Consider the following 12,179-nt stretch of genomic DNA (forward strand, 5'->3'; position numbering starts at 1 on the left):
TGAGGGACAGCGTTGCAGAGGCAGGAGCAGGGGTAAGTTGAGCGCGGCTCTGGCTGGGGAGGCATGCCCCTAAATAATTTTTCCTCTGTCTGCCTCAATCTGCCCCCCACCCCCTGACTTACCTGCTTGGGGAGTGGGGGTGAGGGGGAATGCTGGGGTGGTGCATGGTAGATCTTGGGTTGCTTTTTAAATGCCAAAGGTGATCACCTACTTAAAAAGGTTGGAGATGACTGACCTACAAGGATTTCAAGATCTCCATGTGTTATGCCTCACACAATTCAGACATGGCCAGGGCATCTACTGCAAAAAAACAGGGTCAACCATGTCTTTTGCCCCCTGGTTTGCCCCTGGTGCCAGGTGTCTCTGGGATTTCTCATTCTTGAAAATAATTTTTCCCATGCATGGAAAGAGTAGAGGATCTGCAGAAAAGCTCAGAGGACATGAAGCCATTATCTTTTCCAATGGCATGGATAGAGTTTAAAGAGGGCAGGGATATACCATATGTCAGCAGCTCCACAGTGATGGTCAATGTGTCTGTTCTCCTCCCATGGTAACTGAATATAAAGGAGGAGCAGTTTACTCCTCAACAAAACAGAATTCATTCACCTTACTTTAACTCTTATTTACCACCCAGCCCAAAGCAGGCACAAGGGTTGATACCATGTAGAAGCTGACATGAAGTAAATCCTCATTCCTTTTAACTCTGTAATTTTCTTAATTTGTCTACACCTTTTGTGACAGTTTCTAAGGGCAGTAGGGGAAATATGCCTCCTGTTCCTTCAATCCGTTCCCACTCTTTATGATCCTCCCACTCAAACCAGTCAGCCCCAGGGCTCTCCTACACACCAGCCCTGAATGCAAAAGATCACATCATCATCCTTCCAGAAATAGAGGGGCCATCCTTAGAGGCAGCTGAACATCTCATTTCAAAGCTCTGGAGGAAGGAGTTACAATCCTGACACCTATCAAGGGTCAGTCTCTGGAAACACCAGTTCTAGCTACATCTCATACAATGCAATGAGTCTGCTCTTTCTGTTTGTGATGGTCTTAATGTAGGGCCTACACATGCAGACGCAGTGCGCCTGTTTGCTCTGAAAAGTGATATTCTCTTGCGTGCCCTTCTGTTCTGCTTAGATACATTACCAGGATAAACCAGGGGTGGACAGTTATTTGGGCTGGAGGGCTGCTCAATGAGTTTTGTTAAGTCGTTGAAGGCTGCATATGTACATTCAGACATGTACACGTGCAAACACACAGGCACATGCAGATACACCTGCATGCAGACATGAGCTCCTTGCATCTCTGCCCACACCCCGTCACCCTGTGTCCCTGGCATGAAGCCACATTGGGCAGAAGGTGCATGAGTTGCTCTATCCATGCTGACATGGCCCAAAGCAATACGCAGAAACAGTGTGGCACTAGCCTAGTCCAGATGCATGCCAGGGTCTTAGGCTGTGAAAGGGGGTTCAGGAAGAAGTGGGGGAACACAGCGCGGCACTAGCCTAGCCTGGCCTGGCCTGGCCGCATGCTGAGGACTTCGGGCAGGGCAGGGGGTGCAGGGAGAAGGGGGCTGAGAGCCACAGGTTATCTGGGCCCAGCCATGCTGGTACCTCACTTTGGTCCCTCTTTCACCCTGCAAAAGGCATAAGAAGCCAGGTCAGCTGTGGGCCAGATGCAATCCTCCTTCAGAGGAGCAGCCACGGGACCAGACAGAATTATTTGGTGGGCCAGATCTGGCCTGCGGGCCATATTTTGCCCACCCCTGGGACAGACTATTGCAAACTAACTTTGTCTTCTGAGAGTGGTTCCATTTACACATGTAGACAAATTGCTTGGAGTTGACAATCCCATTGTAAGTCACCTGAAAGGCAGCATTCTTTAAATATGCAATGTAGCCTATGATTTGACAAATGAGGTCAGCATCCCCATTTGGAGGTCATTCTAATAGATCAGCCCCCAGATGAATGGCTCCTCTACACTAGACAGCACAATGGAGCAAATCCTAAAGTCCTTATTCAGTCAAACTCTCTTTGGCATAAATGGGAGTTTTCCCTGTGAAATATGATTTCTGGGGACTGATTAAAACTTTGCATCCCCAGACACAAGTATCATGCATGATAGATAAGGGCTAGGGCACAGCAGAGAGAGGAAATTACGGAGGAAAACAAAAGCTGCTTCACAACAGCTGGCTTAATTATGATTCTCAACAGACAGTACCTGGAAATCGAAGGAATCACTTTCTACTTGAGATCCAGAGTGCTTGTACCACACAATGCCTTCACTGATGTCCCGCTGGGTGAAGGACATGGTTGGTGTGGCTGCTCTTCCATCTGGTAAGCGCTGCCATGAATCAGCTGGGCCATCTGCTGGCATGGGCAACAGAAGGACCACTTCACCTGTGAAAGCAGAAATGTACAGTGAGAGCACACATACAAGGAAAGAAGGTATCAGAATGGCCTTTGCTTTTTATTAGATGACACATAATAGCTTCATTATTTCTAAGATTTGCCAAGTAAATCAAATAAAAACCTTGCTAAGGATTATACTACAAAAACAATGCCACATCCTTAAAAATGAAATGCTATTACTTGTTTGTTATGGAGTTATATATGATGAGTGAAAAAGTTAAACGATATCCTTTTACATTTTGTATTCATGCATATAAATTTAGCCTTAATGTATAGCAGGCTCCCTGAATAACTGTAGAAGAACTGAATAAGCTGTATTTTATTGTACATCTCTTTTCTGTCTTGATCTATGAAAGTGTCCCCTTATGACTATGAATCAAAAAACACATACATTATATATTATTTTAGCTGTGCTGGCAGCATTAATCATTCTGATTTGCAAAATACTCATGTTAAGCTCTTTTAGTTCATTTCCCAAAACCACATTCAAATAATGGCTGAGTAATAAAAATCAGCAGGTTGCAATATCATGCTTCTGTCTTATCTTATAAAATTACATTAATATTCCCTTACCAGTTAGATCCATGATTCCAATTATAAGCCCACTTCTGATACCTTTACTCACATGAAATTAGAAATCTATTTAACAAAAGCTTTCTTAGGATTTTTTTTTAAATCATTAAGACTGTTCACACAGTAATGTGCTACTCAGTGTGACAACTGTCAAAATAATTTGGGGTTTAGAACCTGGTTCTAATATTCCATGGACAAAAGCCCTAACCATTAGGCTATTGGGTTGAAGGAACAAGGGCTTCCCTCAACAGTTAATAGGTTCAGTTTTCCCGTGACTAGCATGTCAGAGCCTTGCATGGGGTCACGTGCCCTCCCAGAAGAAACAGGTTCTAAAATCTATGCAGATGATACAAAATGGTACCAACATGAATGTTAAGTACCTGCCTAAAGGTACAACTGGATTTGGGTTAGGACTCGGGGCCTATTTTCTGCATTTTTTTTTAACTACCAAGAATAAATTTTTCGTATACAAACTTTGTAGATCATAGGCTCCTGCTCCTTGTTTCATACCTGATGCCACAAAGTCTGTGTTTGTTAATTAACAATTAATTGCTCTGAGAATAATTATTGGACACAAGGGATGTGTCCACATAAGATGCTACTGTGAAGTTGTTACTGTGCTTTTATTTTGCACTTGTATAAACAAGTATTAAATAAATGTGCAGTAACCTGAATTACTGCGCAGTAGCACTGGTGAACACCTTTTTTGTGACACTACTGTACAGTAGCCTAATACTACCGCACAGTGGTATCGCATCACGGTTTTTGCCATGCAAGGCTACATTTTATGTAGATATGTCCAAGGAAAGGAATATAATTTCAGATTAAAATTAGGCATCAGAAAATGAGATTATGAACAGAAAACTCCTAATTTCATTAATCTGTGCCTAGTTATTAAAAAGGAGAAGGTTTCTGGCATATATAAGTGAAATGCCTCTTGTCTAGCCAGCCCTGGTTTGTAATAAATGCTTCTATGAGGGGTCAGCTGAGATTAAAAAAAACCCAAACTATTATAAAAAACAACAGGCAAAAAGTGAAGACTGTGTTGTTAATGCAAGATTGTATCCTATCCAGTAAATTAAAACAGTTGCTTCATTGAGGTCACATGTGATTTAAAGAGATACTGTTTCATCCACAGGGACAAAATCTGATAAGAAAACTTTGCATTTTGTTCACATTTAGCATCCAGCCCTGTTGTGCTGTACCTTTTTGCATCTAGCTTCTCTGCATTTGTATTTCAGTCACAAATTCCATTATTTTTCACCCTCTTTTCCCTCAACCTGTAGGGTGCTTTTAAAAATCACAGTTCTGCAAAATGAAGACTGCTTGTGAATGCAGCTGCTCAGATTGGAGATTAGTGCTCCACAATGGGAATTTGAAGAAAAGGATTAGAAAAGATTTCAAATACCAGCAATTTAGCTCAAGTCAGTGACTCCCTCTGTCATACGCATACACACGTGCACTTGTGCACGCGCATGTGCACACACATGCAAAATCAAATCAAGTCCTTTTTTGGCCAAATGGAGCTTGTGCTCAATTGTTTCCCAGAATTTATGATATTCTGTGCTACTCCTAATCTAAAATTTATCATACAATAATATTATTTGGCATACACGATGCGACTATCTTTACAAGGGTATCAATCCATAACAACTTAATTGACAGGGATGATCCTGCCTTAAACAGGAGGTTGGACTAGATGACCTCTTAAAGTCCTAAGTGGGTGTGTTTACATGTTCACTAATGCACTTCAAGTAATGCACTTTAAATCTAGTGCCCCCATTATGATGTACTAGAAAAATGCATATTGACCTATTTTCATGAGCATTAGCTAAAAAGCACTTTTTGTGATGATTTAATATGCAGTAAAAGAGGCTAATGTGCATTAAAGTGCACATGTAGATGACCTCTCTCAGATCTATTTTTCTGTGATTCTGTAACCACAATTCATTTTGAACCATGGGGCAATGAAGCAGAATGTGCAGATCTAACAACTGGACATTAGATCTGGAGTTGAAGCATGACTATTATGACTATTTTATAAGCTTATGGGCCTATTTGAACTGGTCACTGGATAGATCTGGATGCTGTGCTTAGGAATACTTGTTAGAAAATAAGACTGAAGAACTGTCTTCTCAAAATCTTTCTGACCTGTGTGAAATACAACAAAATGACAACAGCCTTCATCAATCAATGCTGTGTGTTCCTTACACAGCCAGTGTCATTTCTTTGTACTAAGTGACCAGGTACATTAAGATGCCTATGCTTCTGCTGGGGGATGGGAGACCCAGGAAAGAAGACCACCACTACTACCACCACAAGATGGAAGATAAAAGCCCCAGAATAAGGTTACCATATCGTGGCTGGTCCTTGATGATTGTGTAGGTGATCTCAGAGTCGCCGGCACCAGGCACCTCTGCTCGCAAAATCCTATTAGTGATCTGCAGCATTCCTCCCTCTGGGACCCACACCAAGGAGTTTGTAAGCAGTCGTGGGCCTCTGTCACTCTGCAAGTGGGGAGCAAAGCAGCAAAGGTCTGGCTGACCAGCAGTGGTAATGGGCCAGTATACTCAGATTTCTAAAGTGAGAAGGCTGAGATGAAATATTCCAAATTCACAGTGTTTAGTTCTTTGACTCTCTCAATCTCTTTCACGAAGAAAACCTCTATTCTCCTTTTGCCCACTCACTCTTCCCTTTTGCCCTCCACCACTCCTCCCCAAGACCCTTTTCTGACACCAACCCTTTTACCTGGCTACTATAATCCTAACACCCACTGATCTCAATTCCCCATCTGGCACCATTGTCTTTAGTTTCCCTCAGTTGCCCCCTTTTCTTCTACGGCAGAAGGGAGGACAGAGGGACAGAAACCTTAGAGACTAGTTGCCTTCTTCACCCTCAGTGTCTTGATGTCATCTTCATCTTCCCTTTCTTTCCCTTTGCAATTGCTCTGCTGTTGGATTTATCTCTATGATACTACAAGTGCAAATGTCACATGAAGTGCTTCATAATGAAGCATTTCAAAGCTGTTCCTGTGTTGTTCCAACATCATTTTTGAAAAGCTGCATTGGCCAAGTACATTTGAACCTTCACTCTTCACATGTTACATCTGTGCATGCCCTATGAAAAGTCCACCTGCTCGTCACCATTTTCACTCCAAAACCTTTGTCTGGCTCTAGAATACTCACCCACATGTCTCTTATCTCTCCTTGCTTCTGAAAACCTACTCTCCCAAAAGATGTTCACAAACTGAAGCCTCTTAAAATTTAAAAAAGCCTTAAATAATGCTCCCAACATACTTTTAAGTCTCTAAAGCTTGCATCATAATGTATTCTGCCTTCTGAACTAATAACTGCTTTCCCCCCTGCCATCTAAAATAAATGGAAACTTTTCCCCCAAGTAATTCCTGGTATAACTTTGCAATTCCAAAAGTCTTGTTAATACATGAATAGGCTTAGGGGCCCTGGTGTGATAGTGACAAGTATTTGGAGACACCAAACTTTGTCCTGCTTGATTTGTGACTGAAGTTTTCAAAATGGAAAATAAATATTTGGGGAGCCAAATTTCTCTGACAAGTTTCTTTGTCATAAAGCCCATTTAACAACATCAACACAAGCTCTCACACACCCAAAATTTGGACTGCAAATTCTAAGGCTTGGGAAGATCATTATGATCACCTAGTCTGATGTACTGCATTGCAGAGCCTGTAGAATTCCACCCAGTGATTTCTGCCTCAAGCTTTATCTTCTGATTGAACTAGAGCTTCTGGTCGAGAATGACATCCAGTCATGATTTAAAGACTGAACTCAAAAAACCCACTTCACCATTTGATAAATATTCCAGTGGGTAATTGCCTTCCCTGTTAGAAATCTCTGATTTATTCATAGTCTATACTTATCTAGCCACATCTTCCAATTGTCTAATTATATCTCCATTCACTAAATAAAAGAGCTGACTCCTATCAGAAATCTCTACATACAGGTACTTATGCATTATGATCAAGTCACTTCTTCAGCTTCTCCTTGATAAAACAAAACATACTGAGCTTGCAAAATCTGTCACTGTGAGACAGGTTTTCCAGACCTCACACCATTCATGCAGCTGTCTTCAGAAGCCTTCACAATTTTTTCAATTTAGTCCTTGATGTGGACATCCAAAAGGGAGCAGTATTACTCCAACCTCCCTACTCCAATGCAATATTTTCTTGTTTTTCACACCCACAAATTTTATCAGTCTTCTTAGACACAGCATCAGATGGGTAGCCAGTAAGGTTACCGCCTAAGACACCATAAGCCCTCTCCAGTGTCACTGCTTTCTAGCAAAGTCCCCCATAACTAAGAACCTACCAAATTTGTGATTTTGCAGAGTATGCAATATTTTGCAGACAGGCCTGCAAAATCCCACCCACCGCCAGACTTACTTGCAGAGAGCAGCTCTCCAGGCTGCCTGGTGGCCATGTGCATGAGTGAGCATGCACCTGGCACCCCCTGCCTGTCTGCCCTCCGCCTGCTCCCCCCTTAGCCCCTTTCAGACTGCAACTCTTCCAGCCTGCAAAGGGAAACCCATTGCTTCCCACTTTTTCTCTCCTCAAAATGAAAATATCTGGGTTTTTCTCCTCAAAATGAGAATATCTGGGTTTTAACGCATTTTTTCGTGGCAAACAGATAACCCAGATTCCTGATCATCATTTACATCTCCATCTAAAATCTTTAGTTTGTCATGTTCATATTTTCTTCCAAATCACAGATAAAGATACTGAATAGCAATGGACCAAGAAGTGATCTCTATGGAAAGACACACCCCTACTGAAAAATGATGTTTTCCATTTATTTTTAGATCTCTCAGTTAGTCAGTTTTAAAAAGCCATTTAATATAGGCTACATAAATTTTGCCTACTGTTGATATTATATTCAAATATTATACAATCCTAATTGTTACAGCATGTAAAACAAAGAATTCTGCTTGAACAAATGGCTGCTTTAATCTTTAGAAGAACTGAACAGAAATAAGACAAGATGGGTTACCAACAAAAGACAATACTAACAGTACGGAAGGGAACTTCCCACTTGTCTTAACATGTCAGCAAAGTCACAACACATATAGGGCCTTTAACATCAAAGCATAGCTCTGAAGCAGGAAATGACCAGGTTGAAAAGGCCAGAGAGATTTACTAGGTTTATTACAGCACAGAAGAAAAGAGAGAGAGATTAGTCGTGTTTCAGAGTACTTGAAGGTGAGCAGACAAAATGCACTCTTTGATAATAAATAATTTCAAAGTAACTGTTAATTAGAAGCAAGGTCCCAGTTCCAGTGTAATAATGGCACGAGTGGATAAATGAATTAAGGACCCTTCAGTTCCCACAGTGTGCCAGTCTGTCATTTTGCAATAATATTCCCAGCTAGTTTGGATGCTGTGATCCAAACAACATGTACTCAACAAAAGACTGCTTTGCTTGCTAATCTTTTGCTTTTTTTCCTCCTTTAAGTAACCCACTATTGCTAGATCTGACAGTTCTCCCCCTCATTAAGACAACTGGAATCCTCTTGGATTTTTCTTAGTTGGCATTCAGACAAGTAGTTATATTTTTACCAAGAGAGAGAGAAAGAGAATGGAGAGAGAGAGAGAGAGAGAGAGAACCCATTACTTATGAAAGTTGCATTTGGATAATCCAGGAGACTAAAAGGTTTCTTTGTTCAATCATGAAACATGTGCATCATGGCCTACTGCAGTGCACACTGCTCTGCCAGTGTGTCTTAACTCTAACTTGGCTGACTTGCAGTTAGCAAATCAAGAGCCTATTCAAATCTGTATCTTCCTGTGGAAACGGCCAACAAAAGTGCTAAGCAGTGCCAAATTCAGTGCTGGTGGCCGTGGAATTGGCAGACTTTGTACAGCAGGAATATCCATCTACTAGGAAATGACCCAAGACCACCTGCTGCCCATTCTACACGGGCCATCAAATACAAGTCAGATACAGGTCGGTTTTGGCCACATCCAAATTGGGCTGCATCCAAAGCAGCTACTCAGAAGGGAAAGGGTTCCACGTTTCATACCAAGGGATCACCAAGGCCAATGTCTACAATATGTAACATGCAACAAGATCTCTCCTCTTTAACTGATTTGATGCTGAAAAGGGCCACAAGTTTACAGGGGTGGGCTTTCTTCCCTCCCATCCCCCTCCAGAGCATCATTAATGACTGGGCAATCTGCAACAATATACATTTCAAATGCTTGGAGGGTGTCGGACAGCAACACACACTCATGAAAATCATTATGACGTGCTCCTGTAAAAAAGGTCAATCCTTCCAACTTCCAACAGTTCAAAAAGTTTTTGAGCAAGCACTGACAAACATGGAAGACTGAGATGTCAGCAAAGATAGGGATTAAAGAAAATGCTTTGCAGAAACCAATACATGGTGGATTTAAATCAATAAACATCTCAACTTCAAAATACCTGAAAGAACCAGGTCACTGCTGTTTTCTACTCTGGCAGTACTGGTGTGCTGCTTCACTGGCTGAAACATGATTCTTTAAGCCGAGATAAAAGGAATCTTGGGACTATTTATTTTTCAAATCACAACTTCCTCTATAAAAATCAATAAGCAATATTTTGGGCTTGGGTATCATTCAGTTTCTCCAAGGAGAGTCCCTCCTTTCTCAGGAGAAACCATGCGTGTACAGAGGTTCATTATTTTTCTCCTAGAGTAAAAGTGGCCACTCTGGGAGAAAAATAACTGAAGAACACCCCCTGTGAAGTGGCTCCCTGGAGACAAACAGAAGGGGAAGGAGAGAGTGTGTCAGTCCCAGCCACGCAGGGAACAGAAAATGGCTCTGAGTCTTTAAAGCTCAGCGCTGAAGCACTTAGGGGGTACAGACTGTTTTGCTCCTGGCTTGTTCCCTGCCTGAATCGCACTGCAGCACACTTGGGTGCCAGGAAGCACACAAGCATATATCCCCGCCCAGCCACAGGTAGGCTACAACACAGCATGGGGGAGGGAAAGGCTGGAGGACCCTATGCACAGCACAGACCATGTCCCCACCTTCCCTGACCCTGACATATTCACTTGAACAAAAAGCCTGAAAACTCTCTAGGCTGCATGCCCTACAGACCCTCTGGCAGCCTAGTGCTTCTCTGTTTGCCCTTCCGTACAGGTAAGTTTTTCTCTTAGAGAAAGAAACCTGGGAGAGTTGTCCTGGATGATTTGAATGTATGTCAAGTCCAGTCAGTCCTGAGGCTGTTGTGACCATTGGGGAACCTTAGATGCTGTAATACCCATGTGTGAACACAACCTTTATTAGAAAGTGCCTGTACTCAAAGGTATTCAGATTAGACAAGTGGTAAAAATATAAGATGCTCCAGCTAGGTCTACATAAGATTCTACAAGAGCCTTTGGATGAAACTAGATGGAGAAAAGAAAGAGGAATATTTCGTGTGCGCATCTAAACAGCACCTCTTCAGAAACAAGCTTCACCTCCCATTCATCTCTCAAGGCTATTGTAGAGAGGTGATAATTAGGATGAAGCAAAAGCTGGGCATCTGCCAACCCTACCTCATCCTAAATCCTGCTTTGCTTTCATCTCTCTCTCTCACTACCTTCACTGATCTCTGAAGCTAAATGTTGCAAAGACGGACTCAGGAAAATAAGGAGAGACAAGGGAGTGTGAAATTGGCTAATAAACTATACTCAGCAATTCTTCATTGATGACCTTCATCATCATCTGCAACAGAACCTGACTAATCAATATCAAAAAGTGCTTTCAGCAATGGAGTTGCTTCCAGACTTTTTGCAATTCTGTTTGCTTGAGTCCTGAGGGCTACCCCAGTAAAGGAGCAAAAAGCAGGTTGGCACTGACCTACAGACTGTAGGACTGCTCCTATTCTAGGGCATGAGATCTGAATGACTCATCACCAGTGTTCTTAGGACACTCTTTGTGATCATCAGACTGACATGCATAAGTCATGCATCAATTATTATTATTTACTGTATGTGTCACTGCATCATCTAGACTCCTCAGATGAAATCAAAGCCTCACTATGATAATTACTTACTTGGCACAGAGACGGTACGGTAAACTCTTCAATGCTGGGATTTTCAAAGGAGCCCTAAGAAAGGCATCCAAGTCACACTAAAACTAACAAGAGAAGGATGCCTAAGGCTGTTTTGAAAATCCCACCCTAAATGGGTAAGGCAAACAAAGGCTGAGAGAACAGAAGTACTGTTATCTCCATTTTGCAGATGTGGAAGCAAGGCAGAGAGAGAATAACCACCCTGCCCAAGGTCACTCAGGAGGCCTCTCAAAATCCCTGTGTCTGTAATACATAATAATACAATTCCACAAATCTGACCTCTTATCTTATGACAAGACAAATGGCAGTAGGTGGATAAGTTCTTGGCTTTTTGAAGATTCTTATTTTATTGCAGTGACTCATATTACTGAAATGCTCATTACACTACAATGTTTTGTTTAGCATCCATCACACAAACATCACATATTTTATAGTTAAAAGTAACATACTACAATTAAAAGTAGTTAATGTACACCAGCTTTTACCTTTACTGCTATATATTCCATTGTGCTTAGAATGGAAAATACTGTTGCATATGTAGTTACTGCAAACAGAAATACCCAGCTTTTAATTACAAACTATAATCTAAATAGGAGACACCAAAATCAATAAGTTTTTAAAGTTTAGGTGTCTACACTCAAAGGTCACTGGAAACCTTCCTAAAGATTAAGGAGGCCCAAGTGAGAAAGAAGTGTTAAGGGGAACAGTGTTTATTAAAAAAGCAGCAACAATGGTAATCTTAGGAGATACTAATGTACCCTTAAAGCAGTGGTTCTCAACCTTTACAGACCCAAGGAACCCCTAGTTAGATTACCCCTCAGAAAATGCCAGCTCTTATTTTCACTCATTTTTTGACAACAGAAAAGAGTGCCATAACAGGTTTAAATGCTATGGATTCCTATTTGAAACCACTGGGTTTATCATGTGAATCCTGTTTGCGCACCTAACAGTGCTAACATTGCAAATCACCCCAGGACACCCTTGAAAGGGCCTCAAAACACCCCAGGGTGACACTCTGGTTGAAAATCACTACCTTAGAGCCATCCCACTCAACACTTTTCCATCATATTGAAGATGGAGTCAGGGATGTGAATATTTTCTTAGCCCAGACTTTTAACTGATGAAAATGCTC

At 41.7% G+C, this 12,179-nt stretch overlaps 1 protein-coding gene across 5 annotated transcripts in view; it reads right to left on the reverse strand.

The window, feature by feature from the left end:
- Positions 1-12,179, reverse strand: part of FRAS1 (Fraser extracellular matrix complex subunit 1) — a 360,126-nt gene that overhangs the window by 110,579 nt on the left and 237,368 nt on the right. For all 5 annotated transcript variants that reach the window (XM_019556365.1, XM_019556367.1, XM_019556366.1 and 2 more), the window contains 2 exons: positions 5,335-5,488; positions 2,218-2,396 (listed from right to left, as the gene is read on the reverse strand). In XM_019556365.1, the coding sequence (XP_019411910.1) occupies positions 2,218-2,396; positions 5,335-5,488 (333 nt within the window). The remainder of the gene's footprint in view (positions 1-2,217; positions 2,397-5,334; positions 5,489-12,179) is intronic.

The sequence above is a fragment of the Crocodylus porosus genome, unplaced genomic scaffold (genome assembly GCF_001723895.1).
Source record: "Crocodylus porosus isolate Cpor-Errol unplaced genomic scaffold, CroPor_comp1, whole genome shotgun sequence".
In the NCBI taxonomy this organism is placed as follows: Eukaryota; Metazoa; Chordata; order Crocodylia; family Crocodylidae; genus Crocodylus; species Crocodylus porosus.